This window comes from Megalobrama amblycephala, linkage group LG12 (genome assembly GCF_018812025.1).
Source record: "Megalobrama amblycephala isolate DHTTF-2021 linkage group LG12, ASM1881202v1, whole genome shotgun sequence".
Lineage (NCBI taxonomy): Eukaryota > Metazoa > Chordata > Actinopteri > Cypriniformes > Xenocyprididae > Megalobrama > Megalobrama amblycephala.
Window position 1 is genome coordinate 3,504,573 of NC_063055.1, and position 20,428 is coordinate 3,525,000.

The 20,428-nt window shown below is 37.2% G+C and overlaps 1 protein-coding gene across 6 annotated transcripts in view; it reads left to right on the top strand.

Moving 5' to 3' along the window:
• Window positions 1–20,428, top strand: part of grip2a (glutamate receptor interacting protein 2a) — a 58,286-nt gene that overhangs the window by 14,646 nt on the left and 23,212 nt on the right. For 5 of the 6 annotated variants that reach the window (XM_048209862.1, XM_048209864.1, XM_048209863.1 and 2 more), the window contains exons 4-10: window positions 5,904–6,049; window positions 6,380–6,466; window positions 9,700–9,775; window positions 10,359–10,504; window positions 13,884–14,031; window positions 14,402–14,556; window positions 20,093–20,215. In XM_048209862.1, the coding sequence (XP_048065819.1) occupies window positions 5,904–6,049; window positions 6,380–6,466; window positions 9,700–9,775; window positions 10,359–10,504; window positions 13,884–14,031; window positions 14,402–14,556; window positions 20,093–20,215 (881 nt within the window). The remainder of the gene's footprint in view (window positions 1–5,903; window positions 6,050–6,379; window positions 6,467–9,699; window positions 9,776–10,358; window positions 10,505–13,883; window positions 14,032–14,401; window positions 14,557–20,092; window positions 20,216–20,428) is intronic. The other variant, XM_048209860.1, reaches the window with a different exon arrangement.

Sequence of the window (20,428 nt, forward strand, 5' to 3'; positions counted from 1 at the left end):
ACAGGTAAATTGACTAGCGCAAACCTTAGTAAATCACCTTGCACCTCCTCCCATAAATTTTGCGTCTGAATGGGAAAGTCCTACATACGCAATAAGGTCAGCCGCAAAAATATCTGTCCACACCTTTTTAGCGCTAATTTTTCACTTTGCATCTTTAGTAAATCCTTTTTTAAAGCCAAAAGAGGATTTGCACTGGCGCAAGCTGTAAGTAAATCTGGCCCTGTGTTTTCTATTGTTGTTATTTTGTGTGTGTGTTTCAGGGCCGTAGCCACCATAGTCCCCCCCAATATTTTGATATTCTTATTGCTGCTCTCCATTACGCCCTGCTGTTTGTTGTTAGGATGACAAACAGTTTAAAAATTTACATTTTTGGCTGGTCTGTCTAAAGGCCTGTACACACCGGGACGAATATCGCACGCGTTTATTGCCAGCGTCTTTCGAGACGTTTTTTGTGTTCATACTCAAGCGATTTTCACTGGCGAACCCGAGGCGTTTTTTTAAAAAATGACGCTTTTACGCCTGCCGTTTTTCGCGTTGGTGTGCAAACTCACATTGGCGCCCGTTGTTTAGTCACAAGGCGTTAAACATCGGCGATAATCGCTCGCGATATTCGTCCCGGTGTGTACAGGCCTTAACAGCACTCCTCAAGGTCAAAATGATGGCCAATCAGATCAAAGAAGGCAGGGCTTACTGTTCACTGAAGACGAGTGTGAATTCCAACTTGACGCTTTTAGATTTTACAGATTTAAGTAGCGAAACATTTAATATTCGACAACTGTTTTACAATGGATATGTTCAACAACCCACAGTAAAATACCATAGTGAAAAAAAAACTATACCAAAATGTATTTAGAATATATTTATTTCATACTAAGTATACTTCAAACCCATTAACATATTTATTGACATATCATTTAAAGGCACACTATGTAGTTTTTTGCCACTAGAGGTCGCTTATTCAAAACAAAGTCGCAGCTTGATGACGCCAAGATTGAGCGCGGATTCTTGGGAGTTGTCGTCTTCACCTCACAGCCGGTGGAAAAGAATTGGGACGGGACTCGGGCATAAATCATGTTCATGGATGAGATTATTAACGTTACTGTAGTATGAAACAGCGCAGGACCGAGTGTTGTGGGGGCTGAATGATGCCGCTGGAGCGATTGCTAATGAAAGACGAACGCAACTCTCGCCTCGCAGAGCTTTTATTATGCCGCAGATGAGTGCTTCCGCTTCTTCCGGTCAAGCGTAAAGCAGTAAAGCAGTGCTGTTTTGTCATATTAGATACATTTGTGTGTTGAAAGTTGTTATAGTGCTGCTCTGAGCGTTGACTCTGCAGTTACTATGAGACACTTGTTGCACACTGCAGTAAGCTAGATCGATATTAGGCATGGTAAAACATGGTACTCACAGTAAATCAAGAAAATGAGTTTTAAACAATAAGACTTACTTTGTTGAGCTATATAACATGATTAGTTTTCTGTCGATCAATCTATCCAAACAGTTGCTCACCTGTGTAATAAAACACATAATATATTAGTGTCTTTGGTGTTTCCATGGTTTCTACAAAATAAAACCGGAAAACTAGGGAAACGTGGGTATGATGTCATTGATAGGTGACTCACGGTCCGTGTTCTGGTTAAAATTGCTTATTTACAGTGGGTATGGAAAGTATTCAGACCCCCTTAAATTTTTCACTCTTTGTTATATTGCAGCCATTTGCTAAAATCATTTAAGTTCATTTTTTTCCTCATTAATGTACACACAGCACCCCATATTTACAGAAAAACACAGAACTGTTGACATTTTTGCAGATTTATTAAAAAAGAAAAACTGAAATATCACATGGTCATAAGTATTCAGACCCTTTGCTGTGACACTCATATATTTAACTCAGGTGCTGTCCATTTCTTCTGATCATCCTTGAGATGGTTCTACACCTTCATTTGAGTCCAGCTGTGTTTGATTATACTGATTGGACTTGATTAGGAAAGCCACACACCTGTCTATATAAGACCTTACAGCTCACAGTGCATGTCAGAGCAAATGAAAATCATGAGGTCAAAGGAATTGCCTGAAGAGCTCAGAGACAGAGTTGTGGCAAGGCACAGATCTGGCCAAGGTTACAAAATAATTTCTGCTGCTCTTAAGGTTCCTAAGAGCACAGTGGCCTCCATAATCCTTAAATGGAAGACGTTTGGGATGACCAGAACCCTTCCTAGAGCTGGCCGTCCGGCCAAACTGAGCTATCGGGGGAGAAGAGCCTTGGTGAGAGAGGTAAAGAAGAACCCAAAGATCACTGTGGCTGAGCTCCAGAGATGCAGTCGGGAGATGGGAGAAAGTTGTAGAAAGTCAACCATCACTGCAGCCCTCCACCAGTCAGGGCTTTATGGCAGAGTGGCTCGAAGGAAGCCTCTCCTCAGTGCAAGACACATGAAAGCCCGCATGGAGTTTGCTAAAAAACACCTGAAGGACTCCAAGATGGTGAGAAATGAGATTCTCTGGTCTGATGAGACCAAGATAGAACTTTTTGGCCTTAATTCTGAGCTGTATGTGTGGAGAAAACCAGGCACTGCTCATCACCTGTCCAATACAGTCCCAACAGTGAAGCATGGTGGTGGCAGCATCATGCTGTAGGGGTGTTTTTCAGCTGCAGGGACAGGACGACTGGTTGCAATCGAGGGAAAGATGAATGCGGCCAAGTACAGGGATATCCTGGATGAAAACCTTCTCCAGAGTGCTCAGGACCTCAGACTGGGCCGAAGGTTTACCTTCCAACAAGACAATGACCCTAAGCACACAGCTAAAATAAGAGCCCTGACTTAAACCCAATTGAGCATCTCTGGAGAGACCTAAAAATGGCTGTCCACCAACATTTACCATCCAACCTGACAGAACTGGAGAGGATCTGCAAGGAGGAATGGCAGAGGATCCCCAAATCCAGGTGTGAAAAACTTGTTGCATCTTTCCCAAAAAGACTCATGGCTGTATTAGATCAAAAGGGTGCTTCTACTAAATACTGAGCAAAGGGTCTGAATACTTAGGACCATGTGATATTTCAGTTTTTCTTTTTTAATAAATCTGCAAAAATGTCAACAATTCTGTGTTTTTCTGTCAATATGTGGTGCTGTGTGTACATTAATGAGGAAAAAAAATGAACTTAAATGATTTTAGCAAACGGCTGCAATATAACAAAGAGTGAAAAATTTAAGGGGGTCTGAATACTTTCCGTACCCACTGTATCTGCATTTAAACATTCTTGGAAACATTTGGGAAAATGTAAGTACGCAAGTCAACAAAATATAGCCAATAATATTTTTTGGATATTTAAATTTTTATTGTTCTTATTTCTTCTTTATTCCCTTAAATCCCTTTTAATCCTTTAATTTTTTAATTTTTATTGTTCTTATTTCTTCTTTATTCCCTTAAATCCCTTTTAATCCTTCATTTTTTTTAATTTCTTTAAATAAAAAGACCCCCCCCCCCTCAAAATATAAAAAAATAAAAATGCAACTTATGCAAAATGTGAATAAAGACTATAATAGTATCTCAATGATAGTAAAACAGCAGTGGTGTAGTGTGTGCGATGCACCATGTTTACTCACACAGCTCTTTAACCTCAGGATGTGGGCTGCTCCATCACATCAGCCTCTAGTGTGACAGGCTGACGCAGTCCTAACGTGACCGCTCTCTTTCTGTCACACACACACACACAAACACACACACACACGAGGAAGATTGTAGTTGAATGGTCGCGCTGACCTGTAGGCAGCCGCGGGATTGATGTGCATATTCCTGAATGCAGAGTTGCAGCCAGGTGATATAAACCTTGTGACTCTGTGTTTGAGTTTACAGCTAATGCTCGTATATTATCAGTTTATCAAGGTCTAGTGCAGATGTGCGAGCTTGTAATTAGTATGTGTGTGTTAATGCTGTTTAACTCCACTGCATAATTATGCAGAATCACAAAATGATGTGTTTGGTTTTGCCTTTGGTTGTGTGCTCACGTGTAAATTAAGTACTTTTGTGTGTCTTCATTGTGTGTGCCATTGTCTCAGTTAATGCAGTGCTTACAGGCAAAACCCCAGTGCTGGGTGACAGCAGCGGCTTAAATTAGCTTCTACAACAGTACATGAGGAGTCAGCTCTGCTTACATCACACATATTTGCACTCACACGACACAACACAGGTACCTGCTGCACAACGCAAACACACCTTTCTGCTGCAGATGCAGTGTGGTGAGGATTTGCCATGTTATATGGAAATAATTTTGTGCTTTGGATTTAGATCTGTGACTAAAAGAGTTAAAGGCTATAACAATCTGATAAGTTGAATGTCATTGCCAATAGTAGATTTTTATACATTACCGTTCAGTTTGGGGTCGGTAAGATTTTTTTTGAAAGAAAAAAGTCTCTTTTGCTCATTTGCATTTATTTGATCAAGATACAGTAATGCAGTAATGTTGTGAAATATTATTACAATGTAAAATAATTGTTTTCTGTTTGAATTTTATAATGTAATTTATTCCTGTGATTCAAAATTGAATTTTCTAATTTTCAGCATCATAATATTGCTCAATATTATCACAATTTAAAATAAAAGTTGTATATTTGAATATATTTTATAATGTAATTTATTCCTTGAGTGCAAAACTGAATTTTCAGCATCATAATATTGCAAAATATTATTACAATTTAAAATGTTTTCTATTTTAATATATTTTATATTGTAATTTATTCCTGTGATGCAAAGCTGAATTTTCAGCATCATAATATAACAAAATATTATTACAATTTATAATAGTTTTTTTCTATTTGAATATATTTTATAATAAAATGTATTCATTTGATGCAAAGATGAATTTTCAGCATCATACTGCTAAATATTATTACGATTTAAAATAACTGTTTTATATTTGAATATATATTATAATGTAATTTATACCTGTGATGCAACACTGAATTTTCAAAATTTCAGCATCATAATATTGCAAAATATTATTACAATTTAAAATAACTGTTTTCTATATGGATATGTTTTATAATGAAATTTATTCCTGTCATCAAAGCTGAATTTTCAGCATCATAATATTGCTAAATATTATTACAATTAAAAAAAAAACTGTTTTCTATTTTAATATATTTTATATTGTAATTTATTCCTGTGATGCAAAGCTGAATTTTCAGAATCATAATATAGCAAAATATTATTACAATTTATAATAGCTTTTTTCTATTTGAATATATTTTATATATATTCATGTGATGCAAAGATGAATTTTCAGCATCATATTGCTAAATATCATTACAATTTAAAATAACTTTTCTATTTAAATATATTTTATAATAAAATGTATTTGTGTGATGCAAAGATGAATTTTCAGCATCATATTGCTAAATATTATTACAATTTAAAATAACTGTTTAATATTTGAATATATTTTATAATGTAATTTATTCCTCTGATGCAACACTGAATTTTCAAAATTTCAGCTTCATAATACTGCAAAATATTATTACAATTTAAAATAACTGTTTAATATTTGAATATGTTTTATAATGTAATTTATTCCTCTGATGCAACACTGAATTTTCAAAATTTCAGCTTCATAATACTGCAAAATATTATTACAATTTAAAATAACTGTTTTCTATTTAAATATATTTTATAATAAAATTTATTCCTGTGATGCAAAGCTCAATTTTCAGCATCAACTTGCATTCTTGGTTATTAAAGTGGCCTATATCATTGCATGAAACTATGGCCTGTGCGAAACATTTAGAGGATGCTTTTATCCAAAGCAACTTAGAGTATATTGCATTCAGGTCACTTTTTTTGCATTCCCTGAACTTAAAAAACTTAAGAATCTACTATGCATGTTTACATCTTCCATATATGTGTGGCAGGAGTGACCAGCTCAATGTCGGCGACTACATAAAGTCAGTGAACGGGATAAACCTGTCCAAGCTCAGACATGACGAGATCATCAGCATGCTGAAGAACATCGGTGAGCGTGTGGTGCTGGAGGTGGAGTATGAGCTGCCTCCATTCGGTACGGACTCAAACACACGCACATGCACGCATCTCCAGAATTCACATTTATAATATTGTGAAATATCATTGAAATTTAAAATATTCTATTTTTATATATTTTAAAATATAATCTATTCCTGTGATCAAAGCTGAATTTTCAGCATCATTACTCCAGTCTTCAGTGTCACATGATCCTTCAGAAATGTAAGGGACTTTTCAGTAGAGTCCTCAAGTAATATGTGACAATTATATTGTGGCATTAGAGATTATGCTCCTGTGAAAGTAAACATATGTAGATTTCAGTGTGTAGAGCTGTGACAGTAACACAAGCTGTTCTCTGTGTCTTTAGCTCCCAGCAATCCCTGCAGCGTCATCTCGAAAACCATCGAAGTGTGCTTGGAAAAAGAAGGCAACAGCTTTGGCTTCGTTCTGAGAGGTACTGAATCACCATCAGACACCTTGAAATGTCATTACATTAATATAAAACTGAGGAAAAATACATCAATGATGGCTTGAAATCAAACTAGCCATTATTTGAAATTATGTTACAAAGAATAATTCAGGTTTAATATAATACCGTTTCCCAGTCATGAGGGAAACTGCAGGGGGTTTTGTGCTAATAATGCATTAAATCATAAAAAAAATCACCAAGGCTGCATTTATTTGATCAAAAATAAGTAAAAACTGTGTGAAATTTTATTATAATTTAAACTACATCTTCTAATTTATTATATATTGTAAAATGTAATTTATTCCTGTGATCAAAGCTGAATTTTCAGCATCATTACTCCAGTCTTCAGTGTCACATGATCCTTCAGAAATCATTCTAATATGATGATTTGCTGCTCAAGAAACATTTCTGATTATTATATAGAAAGATCAAAAGAAAAGCATTTATTTGAAATCTAGAAATCTGAAATGTCTTTACATTAATATTTCAAATGTTACGACCCTAAAACAGAGAAAAAATACACCAATGAGGGTTTGAAATCAAACCAACTATTACTCTTTATATTTTTAAAGGTGCCATCAAATTGAAAATTGAATTTATCTTGGCATAGTTGAATAACAAGAGTTCAGTACATGGAAATGACATACAGTGAGTCTCAAACTCCATTGTTTCCTCCTTCTTATATAAATCTCATTTGTTTAAATGACCTCCGAAGAACAGGCGAATCTCAACATAACACCGACTGTTACGTAACAGTCGGGATCATTAATATGTACGCCCCCAATATTTGCATATGCCAGCCCATGTTCAAGGCATTAGACAAGGGCAGCCAGTATTAATGTCTGGATCTGTGCACAGCTGAATCATCAGATGGAGCGATAATAACTGACATGATCCATGATTACATGATATTTTTAGTGATATTTGTAAATTGTCTTTCTAAATGTTTCGTTAGCATGTTGCTAATGTACTGTTAAATGTGGTTAAAGTTACCATCGTTTCTTACTGTATTCACGGAGACAAGACTGTCGTTATTTTCATTTTTAAACACTTGCAGTCTGTATAATTCATAAACAACTTCATTCTTTATAAATCTCTCCAACAGTGTGTAATGTTAGCTTTAGCCACGGAGCACTATCAAATTCATTCAGACTCAAATGTAAACATCCAAATAAATACCATACTTACGCGATTAGACATGCTGCATGATGAACACTTTGTAAAGATCCATTTGAGGGTTATATTAGCTGTGTGAACTTTGCAATGATAGAGTCGAGAGCTCGGGAGGGGGCAGGGACGCGAGCAATTAAAGGGGCCGCAGCCTGAATCGGCGCATTTCTAATTATGCCTCAAAATAGGCAGTTAAAAAAATTAATTAAAAAAAATCTATGGGGTATTTTGAGCTGAAACTTCACAGACACATTCAGGGGACACCTTAGACTTATATTACATCTTGTAAAAAAACGTTCGATGGCACCTTTAAAGAATATTCCAGGTTTAATACAACAGGATTTCATGAGGAAACGGCAGATTTTTTTTTTTTCAAATAATTAAATTTAATAAATCATAAAAATGTCAAATTAAAATAAACAATTTTAAAATGAAATCTAAATGAAATGTTAATTAGTTAATGGACCCTTTTACAGACTGTGGTGATTTATGAAGTGTTTCCACAGTTATCAACATCGTAAATAAAGTAATATAGTTTTTAATTGATAACTCTATACTTAGTGTTATATTACCTTTGCAGTAATGACAAAAAATCTAATTAGCGCTGCTCCGAGGGTGTTTCTAATACAGTACAACAACTGAGGGAACAACTGCAAATTTCGCATCTTTCTCTCTTCTGACCAACGTAATCAATCTTTCTGTATTTTTCCCTCTTTTGTAAAGCCGTGGAAACACTATCGCAGATTATTTTCTTTTGCTATTTTGCAAATGAAAATACAAAAATTATATTTGCAGTCCTGTGAAAGTCCCATTCACCGCTATAGAAGTTTACCCAACTATGACAACTTCTACTTCTGAGAAGCCTAGAAATGTGAAAAAGGTCCCCATGTTTACCATTAAAGGTTTAGTTCACTTCAGAATTATAATTTCCTGATCATTTACTCACCCGCATGTCATCTAAGATGTTTATGTCTTTTTTTCTTCAGTCGAAAAGAAATGAAGGTTTTTGAGGAAAACATTCCAGGATTTTTCTCCATATAGTGGAGAAACGGGTTGAAGGTCCAAATGTCAGTTTCAGTGCAGCTTCAAAGAGCTCTACATGATCCCAGACGAGGAATAAGAGTCTTATCTAGAGAAACCATTGGCCATTTTCTAAAAAAAATAAATAAATAAATAAACTTTTTAACCACAAATGCTCATCTTGCACTCCTCTGTGACGCTCCACGCATTACGTAATCATGTTGGAAAGGTCACGCATGACGTAGGCAGAAGTACTACGGTAGGGCGAAAAACTCATCTCATTTTCTCCTCCAACTTCAAAACCATCCGACATTGTTTTACCTTTTTTGTCATGTTCACTTTGTACAAACTGGCTCCGTACTTTCGAATTTTAAAAAGTAAATTATTTTTATTTTTTTTTAATTTTTTTTTTTAAATGAGTGATGGTTTCTCTAGATAAGACTCTTATTCTTCGTCTGGGATCATGTAGAGCTCTTTGAAGCTGCACTGAAACTGACATTTGGACCTTCAACCCGTTGAACCCCAGTGAAGTCCACTATATGGAGAAAAATCCTGGAATATTTTCCTCAAAAACCTTCATTTCTTTCTGACTGAAGAAAGAAAGACGTGAACATCTTAGATGACATGGGGGTGAGTAAATGATCAGGAAATTTTAATTCAGAAGTGAACTAATCCTTTAACCCACATCAGAAATCTGTGAGAGATGTGAATGTGTTGTTGTATTAATCTCAGGGCGTACTTAAAGAAATTATTTTAGGCCAAAGTGATCCGGCTGACAAAAAAAACTTTGTGAGTCCTGCAAAAGAAATTCAGCTCTTCAATTTGACTTGTTTTTACAAACTGAGGGAAAAGGACTAAAATTATTTTCTTTGGCAATCAACAGCATTGAACAAGTTATTTAAGAGCATTTGTATGACTCTCAAGGGCAGCAGGTGGTGTGTGTGTGTGTGTGTGTTCTGCTGCTTTTTATTACTATCACTTAAGGCAGTAGGGTTGGCATGTCAGGTGTGCGTTTCACATGCTTTCAGGGGGCTTTCATGAGGACTGGCATAAGGCTCGACCTCTAGTGGTGACCTACGTCAGGCCCGGCGGACCCGCAGACAGGTGAGACCACGATGACTCAAATCTCTGTGTGCGTGAGACACGTTTATAACAGAAAGACAGGCCCTTTACAACATCTCTGCTTATTAATTAGCACAATGTCTGAATCATCATGAAGCTCTCTGCATCTGTGTGTGTGTGTGTGTCACATCAGTGCCGTCTGTATGCATCCGCCTAGGTTATTTGTGTAAATATTCCCTTAATGGAGTTTTGATTGTGTCTGTGTGTGAGATGCAATGTATTTGGTGTACATTAATGAGAGCATTCTATATGTTGTGTGTGTGAGAGCGTTGAACCCTGTAAGCTGGTTCTGGAGGCACACATGTTAACTGAAGCATAGGCTGATGACATTAGAATGAGTGAGAAGGGTAGAACACAGCCTGAAGCACACGCACACAGAGACACACATGCATATAAAAAGTCGACTTAATGCTTTAAAGTGAATTAGATTAGCATAGCGATTCCACTTCCATTGTTCATGCAAAAGGATGCTTTTATTTTAAGGTTGACGTCTGCATTCACGTCTCATCCCTACTGCTGTCTTTTTGTGTTTCCGTACGTCTCTCCATGTTCCTCCGTCTGTCAGAGAGGGAACCTTGCGAGCGGGCGACCGTGTGTTGAGCGTGAACGGTGTTGCCGTGAACAGACAGAAACATGCTGACGCTCTGACCCTGATCATGCAGAGCAGCCAGGAGGCTTTCTTCCTCATCGAGTACGACATCATGGTCATGGGTGAGCGGACACACAGATGCGCACGTGCACGCAGACGCACGTACACGCTTGAGTATGCTTGTGTGCACAGATACTCTCATGTGGCCTTAATTAGAGTAGAAACATATTCCACTGCCCCTCCAGATTCCCATAGGAGAGACAAAACACCATTTCTCTGATCAGAGCTGCTGTGCATTTAAAGGGGACCTATTATGCAAAATTCACTTTTACATGATGTTTGAACATAAATGTGTCGGCAGTGTGTGTACACAACCACCCTATAATGATTAAAAATCCATCCACTCCTCTTTTTTTAATCCCCATAAATCAGTGTCTCAGAACAAGGTGTCTAGCTTTAGTGATGTCACAAATGTGTAGGCCCCGCCCATGATTAGCATAGACCCCGCCCTCAGTGAGCTGTACACAGTCATGTTTAGAGCATTTAACAGCAGCATTCAAGTAAGAAATGTATTCTTATTAAAGCTACTAAAGTTAATCGAGCAGTGAGTGATTTTCTTGTTTTCTTGGTTCATATTAAGAGCATATAGAGCAGCAGGTACTGTATATTGCGCTGCTTTCACACAGATCTAATATACACATGCAATTTCTTTACTTGCTGTTTACATTTACAGACATAGAACTGACTGTGTTTGTGAACTTTGTGTTTCTGACAGTTTAAGTGCAATAACACGTGAAAGAAAACGCACCGTCTGACATCCAGCTTACTGTCAGCAGCTCATTTGCATTTAAAGATGCATGCATGAAAACAGCCAACTCAAAAATGGCATTGTATAATAAAATGATCTGTGGGGTATTTTGAGCTGAAACTTCATAGACACATTCTGGGGACACCAGAGACTTATATTACATCTTGTGAAAAGGGGCATAATAGGTCTCCTTTAAAGGGTTAGTTCACCCAAAAATGAAATTTCTGTCATTAATTACTCAGCCTCATGTCGTTCCACACCCGTAAGACCTTCGGAACACAAATGAAGATATTTTTGATAAAATCCGATGGCTCAGTGAGATCTGCCATGACAGCAATAACACTCCCTTTTTCCAATGCACAGAAACCTACTAAAAACATATTTAAATATTTGACTACAGTGGTTTAACCTTAATATTATAAAGCGATGAGAATACTTTTTATGTGAAAAAAACCCAAAATAACAACTTTATTCAACAATATCTAGTGATGGGCGATTTCAAAACACTGCTTCATGAAGCTTCGAAGCTTTACGAATCTTTTGTTCAAATGATTTCAGTAAACAAGACTTTGTTGCGTCATAAGTGTTTTGAAATTGCAATGGTTCACCACTGGGGGGGTGCTCTGAACCACTGAATCAAAACAAAAGATTCGTAAAGCTTCGAAGCTTCATGAAGCAGTGTTTTGATTGCCCATCACTAGATATTGTTGAATAAAGGCGTTATTTTGTTTTTTTTTGGCGCACAAAAAGTATTCTCGTCGCTTTATAATATTAAGGCCTTTGCACACTGAGTCCGAAATTTTCGCATGCATTTTTTCGTATTTGCAATCCTAAAAATTCGTCACGCACAGAGACCTTGCACACTGAGTCCGATGCGTATTAATGAATGCGTTGGGAAAAAAATCACAAAACAATACAAAATGCTAAATACACGATTTAGTTGTCCTCTCTTCTTAAAAAGAGGAAATATTGGGTCCATCCAATTACGAGATTGCATAGAGGGAAAGGAGAATTCACCTCATCAAGGAGATGCGGGATTGTCCGAACGTTTCAAAGTTTACTTCAGGATGGCAGTCGCTCAGTTTGATGCTTTGCTACTGGCTCAATCTGTCTTTATATTCGGTCTCTTTGTATTCCTCACGTTGTTTGTCATTCAGTGCTCCTGTTTTGTGCAACGTGGATCAACTTGTCAGATGGCATTCGGGATTTTTGCGTTCGTGTACGGTGGCTCTGACTTGTCAAAACGTTTCTCAAAATGCGTGACACAGATGTGAAAAACGCAGAAAATCGAACCTGATCCGAATATTTTTTTGACGGACGAAAGTTTCGGAGGCAGTGTGCAAACGTGATTGACATAACGTGAGGTCGAATTTATTTTTTAACGTGCGAAAATTTTGCAGGCGAATTTAGAAGGCCTTTAAGGTTGAACCACTGTAGTCACATGAACTTTTTTAAATATGTTTTTAGTAGCTTTCTGGGCATTGAAAAAGGGAGTGTTATTGCTGGCGATGAAGGCCTCACTGAGCCATCGGATTTTATCAAAAATATCTTAATTTTGTGTTCCGAAGATGAACAAAGGTCTTACGGGTGTAGAACGACATGAGAGTGAGTAATTAATGACAGAATTTTCATTTTTGGGTGAACTAACCCTTTAAAGCTTCATTTTTATTTCTCATTAGGAATTTTAAAAGGAACATTTGAGACAAAGTTGATACTTAGGGGGCACTTAAACGACACCGTTTTCATCTAAAAATGGAAAACTTTTTATGTGTTTTGGCTCGGGTTGCAAAGGGGCTGAAAATGTCTGCTAAATTTCCAGAAACATTCCAAAAGTACGAAAATTTACAAAAATTCCAAAAAGTTTCGGAAACTTTGCAACCCTAGTTTTGGCCGTTCATTTACACTACAATGGCATTCTGGGGGCCTAAAAACTCAAACTTTTGAAAACTTTTCAAAAACGTGAACTTGTGAAAACGATGACGACGTGCATGTGTATTACGCGTTCAGTCTATAGCCGTGTAGTGTTTCTTTACAAAGTGACATCGCCATCTACTGGCCTGGCATGAATAATAAAGCGTTTTTAAACGTTTTCATGAATCCGTGTGAATGGTGATTGTTTTGACCATGTTGTCGTCACTTTGCAAAAAACGCAAAGGAAAAACTTTTCCATTTTTAGTGCATCATTGTCGTGTAAACATACCCTTAAATGATATAAATGATATATAACTGAGACCCCATCAAATGGTTTAAAGGGGTTTTCTTTCCTATACTTCTGTTCAGAAGTGTACTACATATTTAATACTTTTATTCAGCATGGATGCATTAAATTAAATTGATCAAAAGTGACAGTAAAGACATATATAATGTTAAAAAATATATATTTAAAATCATGTCTGTTCATTTCAACATTCTATTTGGCAAAGAATCCTGTAAAAAAGAGTCTCACTGTTTCCACAAAAATATTAAGCAGCTCAACATTGATAATAATAAGAAATGTTTCTTAAGCACCAAATCAGCATATTAGAATAATTTCTGAAAGATCATGTGAAGGAATAAATTACATTTAAAAAAAAAAATTAAAATAGAAAACAGCACATATGGTCAGTGGTTTCCTTCTCTACCTAATTTCTGAATTACCAGTGAAATACCTCCTATTTCTGTCTCTCTCTGGTTCTGGTTTGGCCTCGTATCAGACTCGGTCCAGAAGTCCTCCGGGCCGCTGCAGGTGGACATCGCGCGCTCCGCAGGATCAGTACTGGGACTCAGTCTCACTACCTCCCTCTACAGGAACAAACAGGTCATTACAATCCAGAAAATCAAGCCTGCTAGTGTTGCGGACAGGTGAGCACACACAAATGCAGACACATCGATACATGAAAAGAATCACATGCACAGATGCATTACTACAAACGTACAAAAGCATGGGTCATTTCCGCCACTGAATAAAAAAAGATAATTGTGACTTTTTATCTCAGAATTGCAAGATATAAACTTTTACATAATTCAAAACTTAATTTAATTAGCATGAAACAGAAAGTATTCTTCTTAAAATAAACATTTTTATCTATCCTCTTTTCACCTCACAGCTTCCCGTCTGTTGTGACTCACCCGTTTTCACTGTTTCTTGCTTTGCTCCACATACTGTAAATGACTTTCTCACCTTGTTACCACTATCTGTCTCTCTCTTGCTGTCTTTCTCTCTTCTTCTCAGATGTGGTGCTTTGCATGTGGGAGATATTCTCCTGGCTATAGATGGCATGAGCACAGAGCACTGCTCTTTGATGGAGGCTCAGCAGCTCCTGTCCAGCTCCTCAGAGCTCACCAAACTAGAGATCCTGCCCTCTCAACACAGCACACATGATGCAGGTCTGCAGACACACACACATCGCTCATAAACACACACTCAGAGGCTCGTAGTGACTGATACTCACACGCTTGTAGAATTTATTCTCAAGAAACTTAACCTTGGCTCTGTTTGCAAAAGCATACTGCTCATACTAATTCTGTGCAGACTGTACATACTATCCAAACACGTAGAGTGCAAATGTTTTTGTTTATATGAATATCCAGCTGACCTACTACTACATTTTGCCACTAGTGCAATGAACAAGATCTTACTACACAGAATACTGCACCTGAATTGATTGATTGGAAATATGAAATTTATTTTTTACTTTGTACTTGTAGTTTATGACTCAGCAGACTACCAAGAGTTTAGATGATTTTATGCTTAAATGCAAAATTATTTATTTATTTTATCTTGACACCACTTGCTGAACATAGTGAGATCATGTGACAAAAATTCAGCATACTACAGTTTGAAATGTATATTTTTGCAGTACCATTTCACATAATATTTTATTTTATTATTATATTTGGACACCATTTACCAAATTAAAAACTGTGAAAAAAGCATGGCATACCACAGTTTGAAACGTTTCACATTATTTATTTATTTATTTTATCTGGACACCACTTGCTGAAATAAAAAACTCAACATACTGAGATGATTGAAATGTATATTTTTACCAGAATGTTTCACAAAAAAAAAATGCAATCATGGTGTATTGCGCTGTTAGCATTTCTTTTCAACAAGACGGACATCAAGGCTGATTTCCTGTCCGCCAGCATTAGCACAATAAGAGCATTATCAAAGCTCTATTTTTAATTCAGATCCTATTTGTGTTTATTCTCCATATTTATGGCATGAATTCAGTTCACAGCCGCTGCTTTACATGTTCATCTCATCTTCCTTTCTCCTTCTCTCTTTCTGTGTCTCTTTGACCTTTATTTGTGCCAGTGTTGGTTTGTAGTGGTTGTTGGCATCCAGCTTTGGGCCACTTTCTTACAAGTATCATGAGTCATTATTAATATGCAGAACACTGAAGGCAAGACTTCCCCTACCCTACAGACACACACACACACACACACACACACACACACACACACACACACACACACACACACACACACACACACACACACACACACACACACACACACACACACACACACACACACACACACACACACACACACACACACACACAAGCTCAGAGCCTTCACTCTGGCTTTGCTGTGTTACTAGAAAACTGCATTCTGACTGTATCATTGGATTTTGTAGAAATGTGATATGAACGGGCGCACCGCAGCTATAAAGTGATTTGTACACCTGCTTCCTCTTCTGCTGAAGCTTGAGCTCACTGGGCAGCTCATGTGTCAGATAATAATCTCATATGTGGAGTCCTTTTCCACATTGCAGAATTGAAAACGGAGGAATGTTCTGAATGGAATACTAGCATTATATATTGTATAGTACAGTATATACTGAATACTGCCTACTAGTATGTTATAAAGTACACTACAGTTCAGAAGTTTGGGCTCAGTCTAAAAGAAGTCTCTTCTGCTCAGCAAGGCTGCATTTATTTGGTCAAAAATACAGTAAAAACAGTAATATTGTGAAATATTATTACAATTTAAAAGAATTGTTTTACACTGTAAAGTGTAATTTATTCCTGTGATCAAATCTGAATTTTCAGCATCATTACTCCAGTCTTCAGTGTCACATGATCCTTCAGAAATCATTCTAATATGCTGATTTGTTGCTCAAGAAACATTTCTGATTATTATCAATGTTGAAAACAGCTTTTTAATATTTTTTGTGGAAACCGTGATACATTTGTTCAGGATTCTTTGATGAATTGAATCATTAAAAGAGGAAAGAGAAAATCCTTTGTAACATTATAAATGTCTTTACTGTCAATTTTGATCAATTTAATGTGCCCATGCTGAATAAAGTTAATTTCTTTAAAAAAATATATATATAAAAGTTTAACCATTCAAACTGTAGTCTGCTATATTTTCATTGTAATGTCACATGACCTGACTCATTTGCATGTTTAATTCACCAGAATAAACATACTTTAATAATTTCTGATCTCTTGGAAGCCAACAGATTTTATTCTGGTTCATTCACACTTGAAATGAAAGGTTAGTGTCCTGTTTGTTTGACAAAGTTTTCATTTTAATGTTAGTTTAAATATTTGTGATTTTATGTGCTTTTGTCATTATTAGATGTGACATTTAATTTCAAGTTCAAGTTCATTTAATATTTAGATGAAATATTTATTAGTTTTATTTCAATTAATGAAAGTGAGTTTTAAAGACCCCCTGTGGTGAAAATCAAGTTTAAATGTTGTTTATATGTCTATGTGGTTTTGAATTTGCTTTAAGACAAACCATGTGTAAATTCATAAGTCAGCACCATTGCTGTGTATTTTCTCCTTAAAACTGCAGTGAAAAAAGTGGTTTGAAATCGCTGGTGTTTGTGAGGTCACAAACTACCTTGTAACCAATCACATCAACGTGCCGGCGGGTTTTAGCATATCATTAACAGCGAACTAGCAGGGGAGTCTCGAGAGAAGCCAGGTTATCCCAGTATATTTTTCTGTTGATATGAAAAATCATGTAGATTTAGCAATATGGAGGGTGTATGATGGGTGAACTTTCTCCACTGACGTTCTGAGTTGTTAAAGCGTTTCTAAAGATACTGATTGTTAGAAGGCAGCTGTTTGACTCTGACATGGTGACGTTGTGTCCGATGTTGTAAAGAGCGATACCATTGTGCAGCGTTTACATCAGTAAGTTGACCAAGTGGATCTCTGAGCTGGCATGAGCGAGTGGAGGCGGGGCTAATTTGCATATTCATTGATCTGCATATACTAAATGAGGCAAGGTTGTAGAGTTATATTCAAGTTATTTTAAGCCATGAAGAATTTTTTTCACAGGAAAAAACTGTTTAAATAGGTCATTTTGGTGATCAAAAATGAGTTTTAAGGGATGAAATTAGGGGACTTTAATAGTTTTAGTTAACAATAACACTGTTGACAAGTGTATTAGTGTAAACTCTCATTCTGTGATATTTTGGGTGTTTGTAATGACTGTTTTTCAGTGTACTGTGCATATGATGCTAATTTTCTGAAACAGAATACCTGTAAGACCAACTACTATATTTGCCAAAATATGCTATATTCAACCAAGGTTTGGCTGGTTAGTACAGGTGCTGGTCATATAATTAGAATATAATCAAAAAGTTTATTTATTTCACTAATTCCATTCAAAAAGTGAAACTTGTATATTATATTCATTCGTTACACACAGACTGATATATTTCAAAAGTTTATTTCTTTTAATTTTGATGATTATAACTGACAACTAAGGAAAATACCAAATTCAGTATCTCAGAAAATTAGAATATTGTGAAAAGGTTCAATATTGAAGACACCTGGTGCCACACTCTAATCAGCTAATTAACTCAAAACACATGCAAAGGCCTTTAAATGGTCTCTCAGTCTAGTTCTGTAGGCTACACAATCATGGGGAAGACTGCTGACTTGACAGTTGTCCAAAAGACGACCATTGACACCTTGCACAAGGAGGGCAAGACACAAAAGGTCATTGCAAAAGAGGATGGCTGTTCACAGAGCTCTGTGTCCAAGCACATTAATAGAGAGGCGAAGGGAAGGAAAATATGTGGTAGAAAAAAGTGTACAAGCAATAGGGATAACCGCACCCTGGAGAGGATTGTGAAACAAAACCCATTCAAAACTATGGGGGAGATTCACAAAGAGTGGACTGCAGCTGGAGTCAGTGCTTCAAGAACCACTACGCACAGACGGTTTCAGCTGTCGCATTCCTTGTGTCAAGCCACTCTTGAACAACAGACAGCATCAGAAGCGTCTCGCCTGGGCTAAAGACAAAAAGGACTGGACTGCTGCTGAGTGGTCTCTGATGAAAGTAAATTTTGCATTTCCTTTGGAGATCAGGGTCCCAGAGTCTGGAGGAAGAGAGGAGAGGCACATAATCCACGTTGCTTGAGGTCCAGTGTAAAGTTTCCACAGTCAGTGATGGTTTGGGGTGCCATGTCATCTGCTGGTGTTGGTCCACTGTGTTTTCTGAGGTCCAAGGTCAACACAGCCATATACCAGGAAGTTTTAGAGCACTTCATGCTTTCTGCTGCTGACCAACTTTATGGAGATGCAGATTTCATTTTCCAACAGGACTTGGCACCTGCACACAGTGCCAAAGCTACCAGTACCTGGTTTAAGGACCATGGTATCCCTGTTCTTAATTGGCCAGCAAACTCGCCTGACTTTAACTCCATAGAAAATCTATGGGGTATTGTGAAGAGGAAGATGTGATATGCCAGACCCAACAATGCAGAAGAGCTGAAGGCCACTATCAGAGCAGCCTGGGCTCTCATAACACCTGAGCAGTGCCACAGACTGATCGACTCCATGCCACGCCGCGTTGCTGCAGTAATTCAGGCAAAAGTATTGTACATGCTCATACTTTTCATGTTCATACTTTTCAGTTGGCCAAGATTTCTAAAAATCCTTTCTTTGTATCGGTCTTAAGTAATATTCTAATTTTCTGAAATACTGAATTTGGGATTTTCCTTAGTTTTCAGTTATAATCATCAAAATTAAAAGAAATAAACATTTGAAATGTATCAGTCTGTGTGTAATGAATGAATATAATATACAAGTTTCACTTTTTGAATGGAATTAGTGAAATAAATCAACTTTTTGATGATATTCTAACTATATGACCAGCACCTGTATAGTCCAGTTAGCCCCCTGCTGGCAGATATCATAACTACACCATCTAGATGTAAATAGCATCTTACTCACTCCTTTGATGGTCATTCAAAAGTAGCCATGCATTCTGACAAAATACTTTTTTGCTAGTAACATATACTGTATGTCACAAATAAATGTTTTCCCAGTGACTAATTTTTTTGGAGGCCCTTAAAGGCATGACTATTGTTCCTGTCTTCTGTCTGAAAGCTCTTTTTAACAGGAACAGAGACAAAAAAATCATTGAAACTAAAGCATTTAGTTGTTAGAAAAGAGAGTGGCCTAAAACAAAGAGAAGAAAGGCACAGGACCTCTTTGATGTGCAGATTTATCTCTGTCTGATGGGCGTGGTACTTCCTAACGAGTGTGACACGCTGCATGCCTAATTAAGCATCGTTAGTGACACAGCTGCATAGTGTCAGAAGGATCTGTTTCTGTCAGAATCCAAAACAATGTCCTCCATCTGTCTTCCAGAGTGTTTGTTTCCTAACGTGAGCTAAGAGAGATGGTTCCTCCACTGCTGTCAGCCTTACTAGAGCTGGCCCGAAAATGTAAGAAAAAGAAATGAAGGGAATAAATGTGTAAAGGAGCGAACGAGGCACATGCCTATGAGCAGCGTCTCGGACTGAATGCCAATGATCAGTGAGGCAGTGCGGATCGGTCCACATCAGATCTTTCTACAGGCGTAGAGTGCTGTAACATTAAACTTGTTTTTGGCAGAAATAACCTATTTATGGGCCGTTTTGTGTGTGTTTTCCCTGCAGTACGTGTCCAGAGGAGTAGTCAGCGCCAGTGGGACTCTAGTGAGAACTACACCAGCGCTCCTCCACCTTTCCAAAAAACGCCCTCCGCCTGGAGTCACACCACCCCTACACCCTCACACCGATGTGAGTGTCCCCATAATGTCCTGTACATTAATGTATAGACCAGATGCAGTGATGCATTTTAATCATTTTTAAATCTAATGAACTGCCTGAGGTGCTAATGTAGGGGCTAGTTGTAACACACATGGTTTAAAAGTTTCCACACGCTATTAGAACTGATATTCTTGGATAACTTTTGAGAAACCATGAGAAAGAGGTGAATAAAGACTGAGGATC